Source organism: Coturnix japonica, chromosome 4 (assembly GCF_001577835.2).
Source record: "Coturnix japonica isolate 7356 chromosome 4, Coturnix japonica 2.1, whole genome shotgun sequence".
NCBI lineage: Eukaryota > Metazoa > Chordata > Aves > Galliformes > Phasianidae > Coturnix > Coturnix japonica.
The window spans coordinates 33,506,365-33,532,657 of record NC_029519.1 but is presented as its reverse complement, the minus strand read 5'-3'; the positions used below and the strand labels follow the sequence as shown (position 1 = coordinate 33,532,657).

General features: G+C 44.9%; 1 protein-coding gene across 4 annotated transcripts in view; it reads right to left on the bottom strand.

Moving 5' to 3' along the window:
• LEF1 (lymphoid enhancer binding factor 1) overlaps positions 1-3,863 on the bottom strand; it is a 53,123-nt gene extending 49,260 nt beyond the window's left edge. Inside the window, exons 1-3 of one of the 4 annotated variants that reach the window (XM_015861375.2) lie at positions 3,437-3,863; positions 2,843-2,906; positions 1,490-1,623 (exon numbers count right to left, since the gene is read on the bottom strand). In XM_015861375.2, the coding sequence (XP_015716861.1) occupies positions 1,490-1,623; positions 2,843-2,906; positions 3,437-3,646 (408 nt within the window). In that variant the 5' untranslated portion in view covers positions 3,647-3,863. The remainder of the gene's footprint in view (positions 1-1,489; positions 1,624-2,842; positions 2,907-3,436) is intronic. The other 3 variants (XM_015861374.2, XM_015861377.2, XM_015861376.2) reach the window with 3 other exon arrangements.
• Between the last annotated feature and the right edge of the window lie 22,430 nt (positions 3,864-26,293).

The following is a 26,293-nucleotide window of genomic DNA, read 5'->3' as shown; positions in this document are numbered from 1 at the left end:
AACCTTCATATCCCCAGCGGAGCATGCTCCTGCACATGTCTGAGAGACACAGACTGTTTTATGGCTCAGAAAAACAAAAAAGAAGGTACATGCCTCTAACAGGACTTCAGAAATATTACAGCGGCAGTAAAACACTTCTGTGTGGGTTATTCCTCCTCAAGGGGCTTTCCCTACCCATCAGCAGAAGTGAAGCACACAGAGGAGTGGGGTATCATTGACTGCAGCCAAACAGCAACATGAGGATCTGGAAAAACTTTTGGTGCCTGAAGCTGCAGAGAACTGGGCTGCCTTCTCAAGCCTTGTGCTCCCTGCTACCTGAGGCCCACGGTGAGCTGCTCGTATTAATACTTTTTTTCTGGACTAGAATTAAGTTGGAGAAGAGGAGGTACAGAACCACAAGAATAATGACATTTCAGTTCTAAACCACACAAAAATGAAAGTGGCAGCCTCTTCTCCGATAGGTTGCCCCAAATTAGCTCCTAGGTGTACAGAAGATGGAGACTGAAGACACATCTATGACACTACAACTCCAGCGCTGGGTACATGCGATGGGTGGGGTTTGTGATCACGTCTCAGCTAAAGTCACATGCATGCAGCGCCCGCCTCTGGAGCGAGCCATGGGGGAATATTGCCCTTACCCTCTGCCCACTCACCATTAGTTAGCTTGACTAATTGCACCAGCCTGGCAAGGATAAGGGACACTCCCTGACCTTCTGACGGTTGGTGAAAGGATGGGAAAAAGATTGTAATTTTTTGTTTCCTGCTCCACTCTAATAAAACTCCCACAATGCATTATACTGATGGGTAGACAACATAACCATCACCGATACAATATTGTCTTCCCACCACCCTCTACACGTACTCATTGGAATTCAATACCCTAAACTAAAAAGACACTAAGATCCATCCATAAAGGCATTTCCTATCCAAAAATTAAAGTGTGTTAAGATCTATCCAAAAAGGCACCTACAGCACCGCAAGCAGGGGGACCATCCTGGAGCTATCGGAGGCCGCCCCGATCCCCAGCGTGATGTTGCATGCAGTGGGGAGGGAGCTGCTCCTGAGCATTTCTCTTCGATGCACAAAGCCTTTTTGCATGGAGCAACCAATGGTGGGAATCAATGTCAATCAGCAGCCGGCGATACCGTATCTGGTGGCAAAAAGCGGAGCGAGCCTTTTCATCTCGCTGACAGGCAGCTCGAGCAGCCCCGCTGCAGCCCTCGAGACTCCTCAACAAACAAAGAGTTAACGCCAGAAAATTCACATCTGTCCTCACGACTACAAAGACAGCATTTACATCGCCCCACCGCACATTATCCCGCAGTGTAAAGCAGGGCTCTCCCCAGCCCCGCTCCGAGCGCACTGCGGTTCGTCACGGGGTTCAGCACGGGGACCGCAACCAACACTGTCAGAGCCCAAATGCACAGAGCAGCCACACGCTGCGGGACTCACAGAGGAACCCCAAAAAGTCTTCAGGGAAAGAACTCACTGTTCTGGGGATGGGTGGCGACAGAGATCCGTTAGGCATGTACGGGTCGTTGTTCATATTTGGCATCATGATATACCCCGAGTAACCAGAGTACGATGGTCCCTTGCTGTACAAGCCACCGTCAGGATGCTTTCCTAGGGAAGAGGAGACAATGACGGTGTTATTCCCCATGCATGCACCTCACTTAAACAGGTACTGTATGATCACGGAAACATTCAGCCTGAGAACATTCCCTTGCTTATGGCAATTATTTCTGGCAGAAAACAGTCCCAGCAATTTGTAACCACATTTTTTTTTAAGAAGAAGAGTTAATTCTTAAAGAAGTCGGTGCACTTTGCGAGGGGCCAACGTGACACACCCTCAAAGCAACTCATTTATTTGGCCAGTCCCTGCCAGAGTAGGCAGAAACACCAGCATTGACATCGTGTAGCTCAAGCAGCGGTTTTCCCCCACGTCGCACGTCCCTCCAGGATGCTGGACTGGGAAGCACTGCCAGCATGGCTTCCCCACATCACTGCTAGGAGGGGAGGGAGAAGACAGCAAGAACAAGGGGCAATCACTCTCTCCTCTCCTAACTGGGAGCAGAGGGCAGGGCTGGCACGGGGCAGACCCACGGCCTTGGGGAGGGGGAGCCCATGTGGGGAGGTGATATTGTAAGGAAACAGCTTGGCTCTGGGTCCTGCAAAGGGACGGGTTTGGGCAGCGAGACTGCCTGCAGGTGAGCTTTTCAGAGGGTGCAAGGGGAAAAAGAGCTGCACAGAGCTGATCTTCCCTCACGGCCACAAGCACAGACACTGCAGCTGTTAGGGTGTGCAGAGCCCAGTTCTGTGAGGAACCAGAGGGTCCCGGCAGGCGCTGGGGCTGAGCTGCGTCCCACTCCTGTGGAGGTGATGACCTGCTTCAGCCTGTGATCACAACCACTGCACGTTAAGCACAGCCTTTGTCCTTCACAGCACTCATTCTTTGTACACGTGCCTGACCCCCTAAGCAATATTCCACAAACTTTGTTATTTCCTTGGCCAGAACAAACCGCCGGTGCATTACAGAGGGCAGGAAGGCTGCTCAGATGGAGGCTTAGGGGCTGCCATGTGCTTGGGGGAAATCACACTGCTCCCCAACACAGCCGGCAGTGCTGCGTTAAATCAACATCCTAAAAACAGTGATTTCTTCAGCGAGGATCCATGTGGCCTCCTTATCAGTCTTACTTTCGACAACCATTTGGTCACCAGAGATAAACACGCGGTGCATCCACCTCCACCCCCAACGCTTTCCCGTCCCCAGCAGACACTGTATTATTGAGACACGAACTGCAGCCCGAAGGTGGGAGCAGCAAGCGGGACACGCGGTTCTCACCTTCCTCCGGGTGCTCCCTGCCCTTGTCATGGTAGGAATCCTGCGCTGGAGTCTGCCGGGAAACCTGGACCGCGGGGAATCCGGCACCGGAGAGGAGGAAGGAAAAGAGGAGAAGTCACTGTGCGGTGGTTCGCTGTGCCCGTCCGCCTCAAAAGACGGGACAGTGACGGCGCGGGGCAGCACAGCTGGTTCCTCCGGGCACAGCGCAGCCCGAGGGGCAGCGTGCGGGAACGCGCCGAGCTCCGGCGGCCGAAACGCCCAATGGGTACCAAAATGCGAAAGGCAAATCAGGTTGCCCTCGTTACTGCATTTCTTGGGGAGGGGGAAGAAAAAAATTAAAAATAAAAAAACAAAAAACAGAAAAAAGGCAGGAACACCGACAAGCGGCTCGGCCCAAAGTTGTTTTAGCGTCGGGAATTTCTTCCCGACAGTTCAGTGCGAACCCCTCCGAGAGCCCACGGCCCGTGGGGGTGCGGGGCAGCGCTGGGACCGCCGGCCGCCCCGCGGGACCCGCGCCGAGCCCTGCCGGGCCGAGGGGGCCTTCGCCAGGGCTCGGCCGCCCTTCCCCTCTCTCCGCTGCCCCCGGCCCCTCACCTCGTGCCCGCCGGCGCCGGGCGCGATCTCGGACTCGTTGACCAGAGAAGACTTGATGTCGGCCAGGTCTCCCTCCTCCTCGGGGTGGCTGATCTCGGCGAAGATCTTCTCTTTCTGGGGGTCCCCTTCGTCCTTGAAGGGGATCATCTCGTCGGTGGCGCAGAGCTCCGGGTCCCCCCCGCCGCCCCCGGCCCCCGGCAGCTGCGGCATCCTCGCGGCAGCGCGGCGTCTGCTGCGGCCGCCGGCCCGCCGCGGGAAGGGAGCGGGAGGAGCGGCGGGGGAGGAGGCGAGGGAGGAGGCGAGAGAGGAGGAGGAGGAGAGAAGAAGGGGGAAAAAAAAAAAGAAAAGAAATGAATTAAAAAACCCCACCAAGTCCTCGCCAAGTTGCTGCCTCCGCGCTCGGCGCCCGCCGCGGGGGGAACGGCGTAGGGAGGCCGCGGGGCTGCGCGGGGCGAACCGAACCCCGCCCGCCCCAGCCGTCGGGGCGGGGCGGGGGCGGTGGAGATGAAAGGAGCCGCCGCCGTGAGTGACACCGGGGGGGGGGGACGGCAAAGGGGCAGGGGGGGGTGGCGGGGAAGGGCCCGGCTCCGGGAAAGTTTGCAGAGGCGGCCGCCGTGTGGGTACGTTTGTGCGGGGCCGGGAACGCTGCGGGGCTGGGAGCGCTACAGGAGCGGTGCCCCTCTCCGCCCCGTTGGGAGCGAACACGCGTTCGAAAGATTTTGTCGATAACCAAAAAATTAAAGGAAAAAAAAAATATCTAAACAAAAGCATCCGACGCGCTCACTCGGGAAACATCGGAGCGATGCGGCTCGTTGCGTTCGGTGCGGGGCATCCTGCGGACCACCGCTCCCCACCATCCCGGCCCCGTGGCCGGGGCGCCCCGTGCCCTGCCCGTGCCTTGTCCGTGCCCTGCCCGACCCAGCGCGGCGTGGGGCCGAGCGCTCCGTTGGCCGCGGGGCCTCCGCACCGCTTCCCCCCGACGGCTCCGTAAGGAATGAGACCGAGGACGGGAGCAGGTAGTGGGGCACGGCGAGAGGGATTCGGACGAGGAGAGGGGAAAGTAGGAACAGAAAGACGGAGACGGGGACGGAGGGGCACCGCACGGCGCTCCGCGGGCGCTGCGTTGGGTCAGCACTGCGAGACCTCCCCGGTCCTTATACACATCTGCGGGCTTTGGGCATCCTGTTTTTTATACACACAGAATTGCTTTACAGCAGAACGTCGTGGGGTTTTCGTTGTTTTGGGTTTTGTTGTTTTTTTTTTTTTCCCTTTTCCCTTTTTTCACGCCTTTTTAGCTTGGTTTGGCAGTTTCGGCAATTGGGATGTTTTATTATTATGGTTTTTTTTAATCATTATTTTACGATCATTTAATTTTTCAGCCCCGACGGCCGGCCCCGCTCTACCCCAGCCCCGTCGCCGAGAAAGGAACGGAGGCAACAGAACACAACCCCCCATCCCCACTCACAGCCCCCCCGGTTGCGTGCGGAGCGGCGCCCCCTATATAGGGGAGGGCGGGAGCGGGGCGGGGCGGCGGCTCTTTGATGTCCCGCCGGCGGCCCCTTTCATCCCCCCCCCGCCAGCCCCCCCGGGCCCTTTGTGAGCCTAAATTTGGCAGGAGCATGGAGGCGCGCCAGGGCGCCCACGTGTGCGCCGAGCTCCCAGCTGAGCCGGCCCCGGGTTTTCTTCCGGGTAAGGAGACAGCGGGGGAGATCAAAGAGTTTGGGGAGCCGGAGCCGAAATGTGCATGGAAATAGGGGGAAATCATCGCCGTCGTCGTAATAAAAATAATATCCCCCCCACCCAAAAAAATCCTGCCGCCTGGACGAGTGCCAGTCCGGAGCCACGGGGGAGAGCAGCGCGCGTGGTGGGGAGGGAGAGGAGGGATGGAGCGGGTTTTCTCCGAGAGAAAAAATAAAATAAAATAAAATAAAATAAAATAAAATAAAATAAAATAAAATAATAAAATGTGTGATTTGATAAAGGCGGTTGGAGTTCTTCTCGAAAGGAAATTAAAAAGAAAAAAGAAAAAAAAAAAAGAAAAAGAAAAAAGAGGAAAAGAAAAAAAAGAAAAGCTCGCCCTTTTGTTTCAAAGCGCCGCACAGCCGAGCAGCTCTGCCCGACGGCGCGTCCCAGCGCTGCCGCCCTTCGCCCGGCCCCAGCGCAGCGCGGCCCCTGCGGCCTCGGGGCGTTGAGAGGGGGGGGATGTCCAACCTACCCCCCTCTCCCCGTTCTGTTTGTCCCGAAGCCCCTTTGCAAGCTGATGCGACTCAACAATCTCGAGTGGAAATCGAAATCCGTGGGCTGACCTCCTGAATGCCTCCTGTCGGGAATAAAGGAGGAGCGTGGGTGGTTGGGGGGCTGAGCAAAGCACCCTCGCTCCTGTGCCGTACCAGGCAGATGGTCCCAAACCGGGATTGGGGAAGTGAAGCCCTGGGATGCTGTTCTCACTGTTCCACGGCATTATTTGTGCCACAATAGGTACTTTGAGTGGAATAGAAGGCAAATAGGGAGCAACCTCTGCCGGTCTGTGAAGCTTGGTGATGCTGGTTCTTGCTGAAAGGTGGGCTGGTTTGTCATGCTAACAGAGGGTATCCTGGTGGAGTTTCTTGCAGCTCTATCGCAGATCAACTGCGTTCCTCATTTAGAGCTACTTGGAAAGAGATTGTGTGTAATAGGTATTAGGATATTAGGATTTTTGCTCTTTAATTTACACATCCAACTTTCCAGTTCTGGGATGCCATTAATGTTCTTACCTAGAATTACCATGTTAAAGGAGCGAGGTTTTCTTTCCTGTGCTACAATGGGGGCTTTGTGAGATTTGAATGGGCAAATCCCACTGGCGTGTTTTTGCTGTAAGAACTTATGTAGAGATGAAGGCATCGCCAACGCAGCTCTCGCAAACACGTTTGATTATCTTATTTTGAGATTAAAGGGTTAGCAGTTTAGCGCTCGCTTTACTAAAGCATCCTAAAATGCAGGGGAAACGCAGGGTGTATGGGAAGAAGCAGTGACACGAAGCAGCTTGCTAACGAGCCCTCGCCTCGCCAAGCGTGCGGCGGTGGGATGATTTCTGATGACTCATCAGATCAGATAATGTGCAGTGTGTGAAGGGATGAAAGGGGTGGTGGTGTTGGGAGCAGAGCCTGTGCCCCATGCTGCATGGGCAGGTGGATGGGGGCATGGCTGCTCACTGCCCCCGGCAGAGATTTTTGCTCTGGAATGTTCAAAGGGAGCACCACATCCCTGGGGGCCCGTGGAAACCAGAACTTCAGTAGTTCTGTTGGATACTGCGCTTAGGAGAGATGCTGGCCAAAGGAAAGCCTTTTAATTGCAGAGTAGCAGTTTTGCGCATTTACATCAACACTTCCTGCTTTCTTAGAGGCAGAAATTCCTCTCCTGTGTAACTAACTCTTACACCTGCCCAGGACTGATGATATTTTCCCCATTGCAGAGAGCCAGGATGCGCAGCATTGGCGGATGTGCACAGCTCCTGGCCGTGACCTGCTGGTGCCCCCCAAAGCCCTGTGGCACAGAGCTGACCCTGCAAAAGGGCTCCTGTCTGTGGTTTTATGCACACATCGTGGTCAGCTTCAGGCTGAAAATGTTAATTTCTATTGGTGCTTGCTGGAACAGAGTGTAATTAGTAGTCATGGCCCTGCAAGGTGATTTGCGGAGGAGTCATCCTTACGCAAAAACCCTTGGCCTGGCTGCAGCAAAGCCTATTTTGGAATTAAATCTTACCCAATTAATATATTCTGCTGAATATATCATTAATGAGCAGAGCAGACTGCACTGGCACTTTATTTTAGATGCACTGACCGTTCCTTTCCTGCACACCCACTGCACCTGGTGGCCTCTGCCTTGTTCTTAATGACTGGAGCTCCCTGTGCCCATCCCACGCTGCCAGCAGGACCTGGGAGCTGCAGAGGAGGCCCCTTGAAGGAGGTGGGAGGGCAGGAGAACAGGCAGCAGCTCCCCAGCAGCAGCTGTGCACCATCGGCACGGGACATGAGAGGCTGCTCCTGGCTCGCTGAAGCGCTTCAGTGCTGCAGCGAATGTGCACAACGCCTGCTTGATTTTTCTGAGTGCCCTGACCTCTGCCTGGCCACATCCCCAGCATGCATGCAGCTGGATGGGGAGGCTGGGCCGGGGGAACGCATCGTCCTTCTTGCCAAGGAAGCTGCTTGAAGGTATATTTTGTTTTCAAGTGTCAGCTCCCACTGCCCTGGGACATAGCAGCCATCAATTTGCCTGACTGAGGTACTGAGCAGTAAAACCTGTGTAGCAGTCAGCTGCAGCAGCATGCGCTAGATGAGCATTGGAAGAATGCAACAAGGATTTTGCAGGCCAAAAGCAGGAGTAATTGCAGAACTCGCATGCCTGGGTAAGCCTCCATCAGCAGCAATAGCCCTTCCTTCCCGCCCAGCGAGGCTTTCCAACAAAACGAGAGACGCCAGCTAATAAGGCTCTCCTGGGCTAAAAGACTTTAATAACTTTTACTAATTTCAGTACCTTTTCATGCAACGTGTAATTAAATTATGAGGCTCCTTGCCATAGGATGTTATGGAGGACTGAGTTATAAATGGATTCTGAAAAGGATTAGGCAAATTCATTTTGGCTATGAAACATGACCGTTCGGGTGCAACCTCCAGCTCAAAAAGTCCCAAAAACTCCAATTACAGGAAGCCCGTACTGGCACCAGGAAGATAACACAGCAGAAAGCAGAGTGGAAAAACCAAAACTGTGGAAACTGGCCCAAACACTTGCTCTGACGTAGAAGTCAGAGGTCTGCAAACCGGTCCAACTTAAAATGAGTTTTAATGCATGAATCAAGGAGGATCACCTTTTTTTTTCCCCTTCCAAATTTGAATTTATAGCATGCCATCAGTCACTAGCCTCAAGCCATAACCAAGATTAATACCAGCTGATGTGTGCATGCCACTACTATGTTGATAGTGAAATAAAACTTTCCTTGGTTTATTTGCCTCTCCCACAAGGAATTCAGTTTTTCAAGCCTCCCTCTCAGCCAAGACCACTTTTAATAGCATTTATTTATGTTTGCTGGTCATGAAGCATCTAAGTAGTGTTTCGTACAAAAACCTTTATGAAAGAACAGAAATGTTGCACGGTGTTTATATTTCTGTAAAGATAACACTGGTGTGTGGACAAGTTGCTGCTCAGTATTATATGTCAACAGAAGATCATCCATGAAATGTTCGCCGTAACAAAAGCAATGTTCAGTAACAAGGAATACTAGTTTTAAATGGGATTTAATTTCATTTTCAACGCAGTACTTTGAATTTCAGTAAACTTTTATGGTTTCCCTTGAATGCAAGCAAACACCTTGCTTTCTTTTGAAGCTGAACTGCCTTCTTTTCCTCAACAAACCCCACATTTAACCCTGATATAGGCAGATGATTCTCCAGATTATTTTGTATTAGAGGAGTGCTATCTTTAGTGAGAGAAATTAAAACAAAGGGGCTGCAGGCCAAAGTGCTAGAGCCTGGAGAAGTCATAGATTAAGCTATATATTAATTACCGGATTCCCTGCTGGGAGCTATGAGCGGTTAATTCTTTAATTTTATGCTGTGTTTTTAAGGTAGTTTGAGGTTCTCTACAACCTCACACATCAAGAGGTTTTGAACTGAAACAGGATGTTAGGAGCTGTTATGAGTGTGTTGGAAATAATCTCTGGCAGCCTATGGAGGCAGACCAACAGGAAGCAGGCAAAGCAGCTTTTGGGGATGGTTAGGTCAACTGCTTTATGCAAAGGATTTGGGGAAGTCAGACAGCAGTTGGCTCCTAGGTGGTCTCACCAGGCAAAAGCACTATGTGTTGCCTGACTCCCACAAGAGTCAGACGAGGGAAAGAAAGGAAGAAATCCTTGAAGACAGCTCTCAGGCCATCCCAGGGCTGAAAAACTTGCTAGATCTGGTTGGAATTGGTTCAGCTCTGGCAGCACAGCTTGGTAGAGGCTTAGCCTGACCACAGACACGACACAGGCTTCGCAGTGCCCTCTAGGGCGTCTTTCTCTGTGTGCCAGGTGAACTGTGGGCACAGGCCCTTCTGCCTGAAAAGTTATGTGCAATAGCAGGATGAGCTGAAAATTGCCCCAAGGTCCCTTACTGTCTTCTGGTCTTATATTTATAGGACTGGGGCATGACACCAGCAAAGAAAACAACAGTTTTGATCAAAACCTACATGTGTTTGATGTCAGTTGTTCCACAGAAAAGCAGAGAAAAAACATCTGAAGAAGGCTGGTTGCTCATTCCTAATCTCTAGGCCTCCAGCACAGGGGAGAATGAAAGGATTTCCAGGAGCCCACTTCCAGCAGTCCTGGCAGCAGTTGTTTAAAATTCATCCTTGCCTCGCTTGGCTTGTGTTGTGCCACAAGCAGACCTAAACAAGGCCGTGGAGCAGAGGGCAATCCCAGATGAAGGAAGGGCTGCCACTTGTGCCTGTGTTGGTGCTGCAGTGCAGAGCACTTGTCTGAAGGGCTTTGGAGATGAGATACGAAAGTGTTGAAGTACACACCAACTTCAGTATCTGTTGGTCATTATGAAAATACTGAGCTGTGCTGGGTTGGCAGTGGGATCACTGAGGGTCCTTGATAGTCGCTGATAGTAAATATATATGTTTTATTTTCATTCTTAAGTATTGCTTATTCTCTATTGGCTTGTTTAGAGGGCAAGGGATGCCCAGTGGGGGCCTTGGTGCACTTAGTCAGGGCACCCACTCAGAACACTCACTTCACCTATATAATGCAATGCAACATGCAATACCACTTGAGTTTTGGAGACAGCAGATGTCTTTATTTCAAGAGTGCATCCAAGCTGCGAAGCTGTGAGTGATTTTCCTGTCGGGAAGATTCTATCCTTCTCCATGGGAAGGGAAGGGAGCATAAGTTAGCATTTATGAATGCAACTTGTGCTGCCTGGAGAGGATAAATGATGAACCATCCTTACTACAATAAACGGGTTATCAGGAGAGGTGGTCAGGCAGGACGTGGCTCTGAGCAACCGGATTGTGCTGTAGATGTCCCTGATCACTGCAGGGGATTTGGACTAGATGGCCTTTAAGGATCCCTTCCAATTCAAATGATTCTATGATTCTATGTTTCTGTGGGGTTTCTGACCAGTTTAATAATGGTGAGTTAAGTCTGGACATTCAGACATGCAAATGTACTGGGAAAGTTTTATTGGCCAGGATTTTGCAGGTATTCTAATGTCTTTCACTTAACGCACACACACAGACTGTAAGGACAGCGCTCCAAGTTTGTGGAGCATGTTGAAGTCAGTGCTTAAACCAAATGAAGCCATTAAAAGAACACAGAGATGCACACTCAACTTTGCAAACCCAACTCCTGTTTCAGAACCCTGCCTGACCCCTCCTGTCTCAGTGCCCCACCTCTGCTGACTGCAGTGCAAATCTATGTTCCCTGCAGTATGGCGGGAGAAAGAAGAGTATTTGCTAATGCTCTCCTGGAAGAGCAGGGCAGATGTCTCCAAAAAGCTGAAGAAGCTTCACAGCAGATTGCATACCCTGGAGCCCTTCCTTATTTCAACTGCATAAGGTCTGGCTCCAAGACCTTTACCAGCAGTGATGGTTGTGGAGCAGTGTGGGCAGAAAAGCTGCAAGTCATATGGAGATCAAAATATAACAATTGTCTGCAAGATGTCACATGGAGGCACCAGGAATGCTCAGTGACTGCACTTCTGAGTTAGTGATCAGCCTCACTTTACGGCTGATGTTGGGCATTTCCCCAGTGCACAGGAAAGTCTGACCCACTTCTGTGATGCTAGCAAGTTTGGCAATCATTTGACATGGGAAGTGTCCAGATGTATCTTCTCCATCAAGCTCGTGTCCTTTCTTGTGTATTGTAACAAAAATATTTTTTCAGCAAGATTTTGGAGCAAGATTTATTTTTAGTTTCTTTTAAGCCGATTTGGAGCCAGAAATGAACAAAAAGGCCTCCAAACCCCAAATGAAACAGCAGGACTGAACAAAGGGGCTCTTGTTTATAAACTTCAATTTTAAGGGCTTGTTGCACATTCTACTGGAACAGTTTTTCATCTCTCACTTGCAGAGTCCAATTTTTAAAATACTAACCTATTCAAGAAGCAAGTATTTTCCATTGCTATTTTGAGCATCTTTTCAATGCCATCTCCAGTTCCCAAAAGCTGAACATACTACCCTCCCATACATTGATACTCTTCGATAACATTTCCAAAGCAAAAAATGAAACAGCGTTCCAATGTGTCAAGGAACAAAGTTAAAGAGGCTGAGCTGAATCTGTCCCATAATCTGTCAGCTGCCGAGCCTTCATCGCTTAATGAACCTCACCTCATGTTTCTGCCACTTTGCAGTACAAGAACAGGTCTCTGTTTCAGAAGAAAACAACCCAGAAACAACAACAACAAAAAAAATCCCTCTCCCCCGCACCCCCTGAATTTCCCTTTGAATCTAGACAGAGTCTAGCCAGGAGAAAAATTTTCTCTGCACTTCTACCTTAATATTTCTGTCTGCATTGCTTTGCTGTTCTCTGCCGCCAAGGCTAAGTGTTTGCTGAATTAAATAAACCATGCAGCGCTGACAGAGCTTGTGAATGCTGCCATTGTCATGAGAATCCATTCGCGGACTCGACCCCAAATTCTAGTGCCAATTTTGTTCGTATTGGTGCGGTAGTGAGTGTACATGAATCGATCATGTTTATGAGGCTAAGAGGTTCTACAAAAAGTCATTTTACAGCCTGTTTTTGTCACTGTGCGCCAAAACTTCAGGTCTGGCTTGGTCTGGTTTGGAATCAGTTCTGTCTGTCAGGAAAGGTTTTTACATTACTAAATGTTCAGTGAATTAGAACCATGTTAGAGAGAAACTTTTCATCCTATATCTGGCATAAAACAGTTTGTTTCATTTGCACATTAGTTAAAAATCGCGAACTTAATGGATTTCCAGTGTCTGCATGATGCAACAGGGGATGGTGCAAGATAATTGTTTTTTCCTTTCTGTACTATGAGAAGACTCTGTATGGTTGATACAGTGTAAAGTCTATAAGATGAAAAATTAGTGCTACTTCTGACAAGTTTCTTAAGGACCTTGAGAGGTCCTTGAAGAAAGAAGGTCCTTGAGAGGAGAGGTCTGATTTCTTATCACAAAACCATAATACAGATCCCCTAATTTTTCATGTCCTAAATGCTTTGTTGTATATTCCAGAACCAAAGGACCTTCAGGTGAGTCAGCCTGGTACCTGGCAAGAGCAGAAACACTGCTTTCATTGACATTTTCTGTTTTAACACAATATCAGGGCATACCTATTGCTTGGTTACCTGTGGTCTCATGACAAGATTTAGTCTGCCACGCTGACCTCTTAGGCAAGGTCCTGTGGCTTTATTGATGCTTACATCTAAAAGAAGGTTGTAAGGCACCTGGTTTCTTCCAGGCCCTTTATGTGCAAGCTTTCTGGTTCACAGAAATGAGAGAAATTATGTTTTTTCAGGTTACTGCCTGACTTCTGCTACATGAACAGAGGCTGGTGCAAACCAAAAAGATAATTCACGTCCACTGGAATTCAGATTATAGTTTAGAAGTGACTGTTTAAAAGCTCCAGAATAATTATTTCACCTGAAGTTGGATTTTTTTTTTTTCTCCAGGCTTGACTTACAGTTTATAAATATGTGAGATAGGAGATTGGTAATTCAGTTTATAGTTTGTATGAACCCTGAAGCTTATGTCAATGCTGTTATCTATTATAGAAATGCAAACATGCTCTTTGATGTGTTATTCTCGGTGACTTGGGAGGATAAAGACGGAATACTCTATGGGCATTTGTAAAAGAAATTCAGAAATTGCAAGTCTACTAGGACCTAATAACATATTTTCATTTATTTTTTTTTTCCTCTTTGGCAATATGCTTGATTACAATAACTTAAAAACAAGAAAAATATTGCAACTGTTTAGGCTTCTGCAGTAGGATGGTGCAAACCAGTTTCCCTGTTATACCCAAACTCCTTTTTTTATTATCCCAAACACTTCTTAGATTACTGTGGCAGGGAAATTTGTTGCCACATATCTGTAATTTATTCTGCTGGGCAGATTTTCTTACTATAGGAGCACCTCCTGCTGGCTCAGCACAGCACAGCCCGTGGACTGTTTGTGTTTTTCAGGTTTGGGAAAAACAAGGCAGCCAAGAGGGGTTTCTTGAGATAAAGGGAAATAATCTAAGTGGGATCAGCTCTGATGCTGTACATGGTGATGGGGATGGCTTTGGTGATGGATGCTACCCAGCCTATCACAGACACATAAACATATAATCAACAATGGAGTATTGTTCCTCCACTAATTCCATTCAAGCCCAAACATTTCCAATGAACCAGGTTGATGCAGATCAGGAGGTGAGAAATATCAATAAGACATGGCACAAGTCCCTGGTGGCTTTTGCTACTCAAGGAAGTATCAATCATACTGTTCTTTCCACCAAAAAAATGCCATTTACATAAGAAATGTGAATGTTTTGTGGGTTTGTGAACATTCCAGTGAGTTTCATTTGAAAACATGAAAACAAAATATGAATTCATTGCGTTTGATTACTTGTACAAGCATCTTCGGTGTTTTGTTTCCAAGCAACTTTTTTCTTGTTGGTTTGTTGTTTTTTTTTTAGGAAACACTTAAAAAGTCATTTAAAAAAATAAAAGAAGAAAAACTGCAAGTGATCCTTTAAACTTCCATCTAAATAAGCTAACCTGACCTAAGAGCTTCCTTCTTTCTTTTTTCTTTTTCTTGGAAAACTAAAACAATTGGAAATGCTTGCTGTCATTCAGATACACAACAAAAATAAATGTGAAATATCAAAGTTTCCCCTAAAATGAGAACACTGCCAGTGCTGGCGGGTTCCCTTTGGAGATCAAAGCTCTTGGGATGGATGGAGACGACAGAAAGAAAACCTGGTTTGTTAGTTTAAATGTAGTGGGAGGGGAGAATGAGAGAGCAAAGCATCTTAGGGAGTAGGACTCAAACAGAAATGAGCAGTAGAGATCTGCTCATCAATTCCTATTACTAGCAGAAATGATTAGCACTCTGGCAACACTTAAAGACTTCTGCTATTTATTGCTGTTCTAATAGTTTATAAGGAGGCCAATGAGGTAGACACGAAATGACAAACATAATAAAATGCAGACACTGTACTTGGGCTTGCCTGCCTATATTGCACATAATTTAAAAAAAGCTAGAAAATAATTTAGAAATGTTTTGGCAAATGGTTTAAAACTTCTCAGAGGCTGCTTTGATATATCTTACTGCTTGTAAAGTCAGACTCTTTTTCTTCCTTTCATTTGGGTGGTGTCACATTGGCCCAAGGAAGTTGTGGATGCCCCATCCCTGGAGGTATTCAAGGTCAGGCTGGATGTAGTTCTGGGCAGCCTGGTCTGGTGGTTGGTGATCCTGCACATAGCAGGTGGCTTGAAACTGGATGATCATTGTGGTCCTTTTCAACCCAGGCCATTCTATGATTCTACGATATGATTCTATGATTCCATAGGGACTTAAAGGCTGGAGAAAATTGTAACCAGTACACTTTTAAGAATTAGGAAAACTTACCTAGCCTCACATAGTCAGACTATCAGAATATTACCATTTATGGCAGTGCTTCTGAAAAGAGCTTAGGGAGTGTGGCAACCAGGCCCAGTTCTACCCCCACTGAAATGCATATTAATTTCCTATCAACTTTCATGTGAGGGATCAAAACTCTCAGCTCTCACTGAATTTCCCTGAGAGTTTGGTGACTGTTGCAAAAATCCCAGCTCAAACCTCCTAACTGTCACTCTCATTTCAGGCAGAATTGGGTGCCTAGTGCAAAAATCCCAGGCTGAACAGTCTGATAACTCCTGGCTTTTAGGGCCAGGCAGCAAGCACTTTGCATACAAGTAGAATACCAACAGGAATCTGTTTTCCAGTGCAGAGGGTTTGGATATTTTGGCCATGGCTGTACACTCAATTTGGATGCAAGATTACCTGTGTGAGGTTTGGGATGAGTTTGCTTTATTAAGGGATAAAGGGGAATTTACATCTGGGCAAGAGATCTGGCTGTAGTGTTGCATTTCTCTTTCAATAGTTGCTGGGTGAAAGTTAACCCAGAATCCGCAATGACTACAAGTAAGTCTTGTGAGATGGACTCATGGGTGAAGATGGGAGGTCACAAACACATATTCTCACTCTCTTTCAGAGCCAGCATCAACCAGTGCCATTCTCCTTCTGAGACGAAAAGTGATGTGTGTGTTATTTCATACTAAATTACTGTGAGCGGATCTGTGCGCTGGCTTTGCAAGTTGGTGCAGAACGTAACCAACCGCGGCCAGTGGGATGCTGCAGGGGCAGAAGTAGTCACCGGTACAAATCTAATTACGAGATTAAGACTGCTGTGTGGGTGTGTGCTTGCACGTGTGCCGGGGGGTGCGCGGCCTACTCGTGCAGATGGATCGCAATAACGAGAACAGCAGCAGTAATGAGTTATTTGTGGTACAAACAAATCTGCTTTAAGGTAACAGCTCTGTATCTGTGATCTCTAGCTGCTTTTTATTTAAAAGAAACAGTATTTGTGTATCAACTGAGTAAAATAGACTGCTTGCCAACACTCTCAGAGCAACAGTAATTACATGGATTTTTGGTCAGTCCTGTCATAGTTACTCCACTAAGTTGATTAACCTATATAATGAGTACAGGACTGTGACCAATACTGACCCCACATCAAAGGATGGTATTGCTGCTGTGTGCTGACCTGAATTTTAATTGTTCTCTAGGTTTTGTAATTAAACCACAGATGTGCTAAAGAAGAGATTAGGCATTTTAGCTGGCAGTGTATGCATTTTCCCAGATGTGTCAATTGTGTATACTATAAAATGTCAGATGCCCGCCTCAATACGCAAATATCTAACGACATGCCACTTCGCAGATACCTAAAGCCTCCCTCTTTTTTTTTTTCTTCATGTCTTGAAGTAGGGAACAAAATTAATTTATATGCTAAAACTCTTCTATATACATTACTGTGTGTCGCTGTGGCTCTTGCATAAAGTTATATAAATAAATCAACAATGAATAAATTATAACTTCAAGTGTCTGTGAAGTTCCCATAGGCTTATACACTTGGTCCTCAGAGTCCAAAAACACTACTGCAGACAGATGTTTTTCCCTTCTTCAGGATCATCAGAGTGGTGCATCTGTTGCTTCAGCCAGTGGCTATGCCAGACTCAAGAGAAAACACGTTGCTCCTTAAATGAAGACAACTATTAGAAATAAATTAGAGCATCCAGAAGGCTGCTGTGCCTCCCTTCTGTTGAAATGCATTTCTTTTCTGGAAGTCCTCATCTCATAAAGGAAAGGAACCATGCTGTCCTATTCTACATACCACCTCCCTCTGTCTTTCTGCTGGAGAAAAGCACATGTTTGGTGTCTGAGCTTCCCAGCACATGTTGCTGTCGACCTCACACCCATTCGTTTAGCAAGGAAAAGCACAATGCCTTTGCTGGCATAGCTCCCTGCTTTGCTCTTGACCAAGCAGATGAGACTGAACTAAGAGCTAAGCGAGTTAATCCAGAGGTGGGTGGAATGCATTGGAAAGGAACAACTGGGACAAAGATCCATGTTTCATTCATAACATTTTGTTTGGAACATATGGAAAGAATTAGGAGCTACATTTTCATCTGTATGAGTTGGGACTTTGGAGTGTGTATTGACATTTATGCAAGTGTGAATTTGGTCTGAAACTATTCTTCTTTCCTGTTCTTGTAGTTCTTCCAGCTTCCTGTGCTTCATTTTGCCAATAATGGTAGTTTTCCTTTCATATAGGAGGGCTGCTTTGCATGCGGAACAGTGACAAGATGATAAAATATGGTAGGTTTGGTGAGGAGTAATCTCTGAGGTACGCACTTCTTTGCATCTTTCAGAGGCAGAGTTCTTTTAACATGGACAGTTTGCAGGTGTCTATCAGTATCTTGGGAAAAAATGATTTCATATGTGACTGTACAACTTACCGGGATCTTGAGATGGTTCCAGTCTCTATATGAAAAAAAAAACCAACCCAGCAACCACCTGGCACTGTCCTGTAGGCACTGCACTTCACATAGCTTTTGCAGGATACTATCCAGAGACAGATACTGCTTTGTTCTTTCCTGTGGGCTGCACAGAAATCCCAAAAACATATCTTGAAAGTTTTTTACCTTCAATGGGAGAATTGTTTGTAAAGCCGTGTAGCTGAGTTCATCAACTGGATTCATTTTTTTCCTTTATAGCGTGTTCCATTTCTCTTTGGCTCTTGAGGTCTCTTGTACAAGAAATCTTGTTTGCATATGCCCCACCACAGGTCCCTTTCAGGCATAGGACTTTGCCACCTATTTTGGTTGGTCCTGCCATGAAGGCAATTGCCGTGTGCTAGAGTTTGAACAGCATAGATACAAGTAATATTAGCATCAGCACACATTTTTTGTTGTTTTTTTTTTTTTTTGTTGTTGTTTTTTGTTGTTGTTATTTTTTTTTCCTTTACCATTTTGCAGTAATTACTCACTTAAGCTTGTGACCAGCCTTGAAAAAAACAGCGAGAACTCTTAGCTGATAGCTGTTGGGCACTATGAAGAATGATGCCTTCATTACCAGAACTCAAATGGACACAGGAACTTCCTGTGAGCTTCCTTTTTCCAGAAGCATCCTCACCTGTATAGAAAGTACTGCATCTGCAGTAGAGGCTGCAATTACCCTTCTTGAATGTATGTAAGGACAGACTGTTAAGTAATATATCTGCTAGCTAAAGGAAATAATACATCTCCACTGGAAATACTGATGTGCATATTTAAGAGTGAGGTACGCACCTGCAAGAGCAGTTTTTAGACTGTATATTTAACCTCAACTTTTCCTATCGTGTCTTAAGCTTGCAAGCCCATACAGTGCATAATAATGCCCCAAACAAGAATAGAAAGCTGTGCTAATGAATTGAAAATTGTTGCTTTCTAGTAATCTAAACCTCTATAAAACAGATTTTGGCTCTTAAATGGAGACGGTAATATTTAAATAAAATTAAATGGGGGTGTCCCAAGATTGAAATCCTAATACAAGAATTAACATGGAAGAAAAGTCATAAACAAATTATTAAAATATAATTTCAAGTTAAATATGTTAATTTATAATAACTTTGAGTGCTCATTTGAAAGATGTAATTTCGAGAGAATAACCAGTTTAAAATTAATATAATTTATTAACAATTAAAAATTATAACACAAGCAGAGGGAGGTTGGAGGTGAAATATTGAGTTTCCTTTGATAGGTAGAGTAATTATGAAGTATGCTTTTGAAGTTCAAGAAGAGAGCCTTAGGACACAACATTTTTTAAAGAAAAAATTGGCTTGCACTCTCTTCAAGTGATTTATTTTGCACTAAGAAATGGGTGTGAGACATGATGTGATTTAAAATGTCATCCCTTGATGGAACTGCTTGAGGGTGACATCATTTTTTTTTTCCTCTCTCTTTTTATTTATATATTTGGCTTCTTGATTTCTGAAGTTCTCTATCTTAGGGAATCTAACAAAATTAAGTTGAAATGAATAAAAGAAAAAAAAAAAGCAAGCCATCAACACCTCTGTTTTCCCTGGAGTAAAATGTTCCCCTAAAGTTCAGAAAGCTAAAGAGAAATCTAGACTCTGGAGGGAGCTACCAGGAAGGCAGAAATTATTTTGCTTCATCTTTGTCATCCATGTTGATTACATGATGGTTGTATTTGAGGAACACCACTTTTTAATATCCTCAAACAAATGAACACAACATGTTGTTGAATGATGGCCTCTCTTCAAAGCAGGCTGTCCCACACATCTCTGGGTAGGAAGGACCACTCTTGTTTCCTCTGTGTGCTTTTTTGAAGGAGGTCTTTTAAAAGTTGGGAGTGTTCTTAAAGATGTTCTTACAAGTAAGTTTAGATCTTCCTTGCTTGAGTAAGTGGACATTTTCCCCTGAAACAATGAAAGAACTGACATATATTTGGGACCTAAGAGTTATGTGATATAGTTGAAATTGACATCAGTGACATGCTTGCTTGCACTGGGCTTTGTGAGCAGGAGGCACAGCTGACTTGTGGCAAAGGGCCTGAATGATAGAGCTGGTATCGCTGAGGTCCTGAAATGCATCCAAGGAAATTCAACACAGCTGATGAAATGTCTGGAACATCATAAGTGTTATGAGGAGCAGCTGAGGGACCTGGGACCATTTAGTCTGCAGAAGAGGAGGCTCAAAGGAAGCCTTATTGCTCTCTACAGATACCTTAAAGGATGATGTAGTCAACCTTTTCTTCCAGGTAACTACCAGTAGGACGAGAGGGAATATGCACCAGGAGAGGTTCAAGGTGGTTGTTAGGAAAAAAATTGTTCTCAGAAGAGTGGTGAGGCATTGGAACAGGCTGCTGTTGGCCTTCTTGGCCATCTGGGCACACTGTCAGCTCATGTTCAGCCAAGCATCGACCAACACCCCCAGGTCCCTTTCCTCTTCACAGTCATCTAGCCACTCATCTACTGGGCTTGGAGGGTATATCTAGATGTGAAGTAGCTCTGTTGGGCTGATGTATGGGACATCCACCTTTGCTTGTTATCTACAGAAGTCACAACCAAATCAAAAACAAGCAAACACAAATCCATTCAGATTTCACACAGATGTATTCTGGGAAGTCATGGTTGCTATTCTTGCTCTGAGCTCCACCAGTTCTGCAGGGCTGAGTGACTGAAATCAAGAGGAATGTATTTCATCACAAACATCAGTAAATTATGATAGAATACACACAGGGTACAGATCCGCCAAGTCACATTTTTCCTTGTTGCTTTTCAAATAAAATTGCCAACTAATCTAAAATACAGCAGCATTGCTGAAAGTCTATGAACTCTCTTTGTATGAGGAACTGTAGTAAAGTTTGTAGCCAGACTTGTTATAAAAACACAGAAGTTAAAAATAGCTGTGCAATCAAGGAGCAGAATTCAGCTCAAAATTGGTGGCCCAGTTTGCTCTCACATTTGAACATTGTAAACATAAATCAACTCCTGTCTTTTTTGCTTGCTGCTGCTAGCTTTTTCTTTTGCCATGGAGAAATGTTCGCACTTCCCTATCATTTGACAGCTTCTGACTGCTTTCACACTCTTTGTTCATGAGAGATCTTTGTCAACAAAGTACCATCGTCTCTTTGACTGTAAGCAGCCCATAATTGGAAAGGTACTTCCAATAGAGTAGCTTTTCTGCAGATACCTTGCAAAGTGCTTGCTGTGCTTTTCTTCTGGGCCTTCTACAGAATTGTGCTGCTTTGTTTAGTAAACAAAATTGATGCTACATTAGAAGATTGACTCTTGTTCTCACTCTGACAGTCACTGAGCCTGCATGAGTTATCCAGACTCATTTTTTTTCCTTTTTTTTAAAGTGGATTAATTCTGGAGGTTTCATCCTAGCTGTGTTTCACATTGGGTGGCAAAAGTGACTAAAAGAGGGAGCTGGAAAGCAGGACATGTGACCCCCACGTTCCCTGTTGTGTTGTGTGTGGATCGTAGCCTCTTTGCAGAAGGGAAGGATATTACGCCATGAAGGAAAATTGAGATTTTGATAAAAGAGGGGAGTTAGAAATACTTAAACTGTCTTACCTCTGTTCTGAATAGGAACACTTTAATTTTTTCTTGAAACATTTAGTTGAAAAACTGAGGTGAACTACTCATACTTTGAGATATTCTAATTCTTAGCCTTACTGGAGTTTGTCTTCCTTCACTTTGCTGGCCTTGTCAATACCTGTTCAAAACAGCACATGGTTCTAGCTGTCTATGAAGTGCTATGAAGTGCAAATGTATTTACCGATTGTGCAAGACATCTTTGAGATAAGTTAGTAGCAGTATTTTTTTTAACTGTGAGCCTTTTGACAAAGGCTTCTTGGTACAAAAGCAGAGTTGCTGTTACAGTCAGACTATCATGAAAACACTAGGACTGTGGAAGAGTAGGAGCAAGAAGCATGTCTTCCACCCTGTGGCTTCCTGTGGTCCAGGAAGAGATGTGGTGTGTGTTTTAGGGTTCAAGTGTTGCTGTGCAGCAGGGCTGTCCTGCTGGCGGGAAGTTGGTTGTGCTGGGTTCAGGCTGGATCATGGCGGCCTGTTGTTGGGCCAAAACCACCCCACTGAGGGGGCTGCTTGGGCATGGCAGGAAGTGACAGAAAATACCAGAAATCTTCCTCTCTTTTCAGCTTTGCTGTCCTGAGGTGGGATGCTATTCCTTGCTTGCTTCATGTGCTGGGGGAGGCCTGTGTGGGCAAGTGAGATGTAGCCTCCTCACAAGAGGCAGGGGCTGAACCGAGGTGTTTGAGGAAACTGTCCTACACAGATAGCCAACAAAAATACTCTTTGTGCTTTCAGATGTCTTAGAGATGAATTTCTCAAGGCTCTCAGATGGCTTTTTTTTTCCCTCTTGCAGACCCTTTTACTTTCTTGGGCTGCTGCTAATCAGTAACTATGTTTTCCTGACTTCAGGGTCATTACAGTGTTTCCTTTGCTGTGAGGATTTAAAAGGGCTTTCCTATCACTGACAAATATCAAAGCAGGTGAGACTGCTGCTTATGGTGAGTGTTTGCAACTGGAGAGCCTTAAATACTCATGCCATGCCTGGCACTGTAACAATTTCAGATATTTTAGCAAAAATAACTGGGAAAGGTCTCTAGTACTTTCCCAGAGGGGAGTGGACCTGTTTAAAGCAATGACTAAGATCCTACTTGTTGCAATAGCATGTAATCCACTTCATTTAACCAATGAAAATCTGCTTGTTTTAATTACAGTGAAGCCATTCCTGCTGTTCTGTTTCCCCTACAAGCTGCAGTCCTTGCAGTTTAGGGACTGCTGTCCCCAGAGTACAAGGGAGTTCCTTCCCTGTGTCTGAGGAAAATGGTCCCCCTGGAAGTCAGGGAGATGACCTGGGATGTAGCAGGTCTAAGTTCACCTCTTTGCTCCTTTGCTGGCTGTTATATGATAGAAGGGTTTGCCTCCATGTGCCTCATCCCCCTGCTGAAAACAGGCATATAGTGAGGACACATCATTGTTGCAAGACTGCAAAAAAATTGCTGTTTGATAATATGACATGTTATGTTCCAAGGAGTACGTATAGAGCAGATCCTATCTTTTCTTTAAGGATTTCCAGACACTACAATTGCAACAAAATTAACTAAAATCTGCTTATGGTGAGTGTCTTCCATCTTCTATTTGGAAGTCATCTGCTAAGTTTTACACTGTCTAGTCTGGACTACCTCTGGTATGTATGGGAGCTGGTTCACTAGAAGCTTCACAACATTGCATGGTTGCATAATTTTAATATAAGATTTGAAACACTGCCCCACTAGGAACAGTAAATATTCCTTAGTGAGTACTATAGTTTCATGCCAGTTGCTTGCATCAAAAGTGATTTCTCATTTCCCTGTTTTTCAGCTGCAGAATGGATCAGTATTTAAATTGGTTGCATTGTGTGAGCAGTGAGTGCAAAGAATGGAAGACTTTTGGTGAGTACACTGTTATTTATATCTGGTTGTCTTGTTTCAGATTACATGCAGGTGACCTCTCTGTAGTAAAGAGAACAAAACTCTTTAAATTGAGATTCTAGGCTCAAGGTATTTAATTATCTATGAACTGTGGTTCAGGCTATGTGCATGTATTCTGTAGATCTCATGCTCTGTTCTAAGACTTATTTCATGCTTATAAATACTGTGAAAGAGTATGAGGGCTATACAGATTCAGAAGAAAATTGTTTTTTCCTTTTATATTTGTTCCAATAAGTGTAGCCAGTGCTCTGAAGCCTAGGCCTGTCTTGCTGAAATAATAGCTAAGGTTTAAAAAAACAACAACAAAAGCCCCTCCTTATGCTGAAAAACCGATTAACTACTTCATTTGTTTAAGAAAATATCAAAATCAAATTTAAAAAAAAAAAAATCTAAAAAAAAAAAAAGAGGAAAATAACCCACATTATACCTGTCACAAAGAGGAGAACTCTTTGTGTAATGAAGCATTTGTGTAATCTGAATGCTGCGCTATTGGATCAGTGTCTCTCAAGGAAAGTTCCGAAGCCACACAGTGTCTCCGGGTACTGGATTTTGTATTTGGACCTCTGTATTAAAACACACACAGAGTGACAGCTCCCTATTGGATATACATCTGAAGAGCCGCAAGAGTGCAAGTCATTCCAGCAAGGGTCTGGTATAAATTACACTCTTAATTGGCTCCAGATAAGTCTATTTTGGACTATGGAACATGAAGAACTTGTGTGGCGTACTAAATCTTCCTACTTCTTGCACAAACCCTGTCTCTTTACAGGGAACTGCCTGTATAGAGCAAGCCATTAACATACAGATCTAGAAGCTGGCAGACTCTATGGCAAAATCCCATTGGATCAGACCTTGCACAGACTGCTATTATTCTACTGGGCATATAATTTCTCAACTGAGAGACATACAGTGAGACCTAGGAACTGTGTCAGATGATTTATTCAGATGTAGCAAGATGTTTTTAAGTGGCAGTGTTTATCTTTCTGATATGTGCAGATTAGGGAAGAGGTAGTCACGGTACAGTTGTTTAAAACTCCAAATACGTTTTAACTAGATTTCAATGCATTTAAAGTAAAGACCAGTTATTCAAAACATATTTGCGAAAAATTCAATGTGACAAAGTAAATACTTACCAATAATTTAAAACATTTGTTGAGTTTGAATGTTGCAGAATGTGTATCTAACAGTAATAAAACCTCAATAAACATGATTTAATAGTTCAGTGTATATTTAACACATAAGCGTGCTGTTGAGATGAAAAATCAGATTTCAGTTTGGCAATGAAGGAATGAGTTCACAAAGCCAGCTTGTAAGTTTATACCTGGTTTGCAAAAGGCATCCATAGTCATGTATCTATGAGAAGAAACTGGTGTTTGTTGAGAATCCTATATTATTCATTGTGTTTACAAGCTGGTGCTTCATAATATGGTTCTCTTTCATTGTATCAAGTGGATAAATTTTGAGGGAGGCTAAGAGCCAGAATGTGCAAAGCAAATTTTAAAATGGATGGAGGTGGCTGAAGGAGAATTTCTCTGAACTGGTAGGATTTCAGTTGGTAATGCAGTGTGCCAAGAATGTTCTACACACTTTCTGAAAGCGAGGGAAAATGCTTTTAGAGACTTGTCAGGGTGTTAGAGGTAGAAGTATTGCTAAGCTCAATTGTCCATTGAAGTAAGGACTAAACCACCTCTTTGGTGCAGAAATAAGGGCAGGGTTTCTCAAACTCTACTTTCAGAAGCTCAGCATCTGGGCCCATTGCCTGTGGCCACTGTTACTCTCTGCTCCTGACAGCCACACATCCTATGAGCCCACTGCTGGGAAGTTTTGATTCCATGCCTGCATCCTAGCTACTGATGCATAAAAAAAGGTGAGGCATAATTCTTCTTCCATGATGAAAGATGCAGTTGGCAGCCCTTCTTTGGGCAGAATTCCTGCTGACTTCACTGAATGCTTGTTTGGAATAGGGACAACAGAACTCACACCAGAATTACATGTAGACTTCACGCAGTCATAATGTAGTGAAGTTGCCTGCACATATAATGTTTCTTTCCTGCAGTAAAATGACTGTCTTTCAAAATCCTCTTCAGATATTGGAAGTGAGACTGATTCTAGTAGAAGTAAATATAAATGGATGTAACGTTTTGTAATTTGTAGTCTATAGCATGGATATTGTCTATGTGCATATTATATGCCAACATAATACAGTTGACTTCCTTGAAAATAATTTTGATTACTGTAATTTGAAGACTTATCTACATGAAGTGCATTTAAGAACTGAGTTGAGGTGTATGTATGAATCATGTTAGCTCTTCAAGCCCCTCTGGGTCCTCTTGCCCTGTCTGTCTTCATGGAGTCTGGGCTAACACACTTCCAAAGTTAATTAGCATCCTAATTTGTATTGTGTTAATTTTCTCATGGTCAACAGGCTAAATTGGGATTACTTTCAAACCACCTACCTCCTCTCTCTGTTTCATTTGTTGCTATTATATTGTAGTAAGAATATAAGCTCACTGTTCCTGAAATATTTTCAGTCCCAGAGTTGTGCAGCTAAATGTTAAATGCTGTTAAAAAGTTAAATGTTTCGTGCTATGCTTTTTCTGTTTCTGTGATGATGAGGGAGCTTATATACATGTGGAACTCCTAGGACCCTACAGTGAAGAAGTTTAGGTGAGCCTCGATCTTCCATACTATCGAATGCTATTTTGCGTGCTTTTATGAAGAGGGTAATGCAACACAGAATGCTGTACATGGGTTCTTCCAGCTCTGAATTAGTCTCTTTTATCTGTCTCTGACCACAACAGATGTTGGCAGCCTTTCTATTCCATATCCTTAAGTCAGACTAAGAATATCAGTTCCGCTTAGGGAAGCTGTAGGGGAAAAGTTTAACCCTTTCAGCAGGCATTTCCTTGTTTGCTTTTTTTCGTTTCCTTTAAAACTCTTGATTTTTAATTTAAAATAAGAGCCAGTAAATGTCTAAAGTGGCAACTACATCTTTGAGGGGGGGCTCAGTTTTAATTTCACAGTTGCGTTCATTGGTTTCTTTAAGTTTTCAGTCAGCTTCCCTCTCATCAGGGACACACAGATGGAGGTTAAAAAGATCACTGCAAATGTTTCTAATATAAATTTAGTGAAGGAATTTGCATGGAATGGCAATAGGGCTGTAGAAGATTTGTTTGAGTGTAATCTTTAACATTTAGAAGGTACTGTTTTGCACTATGGTACTAGCCATCTCTGGAAAACTGTGCCTCTTACAGGGAAGTATCAGAACTTTCCTCATAGGTAGAGTTA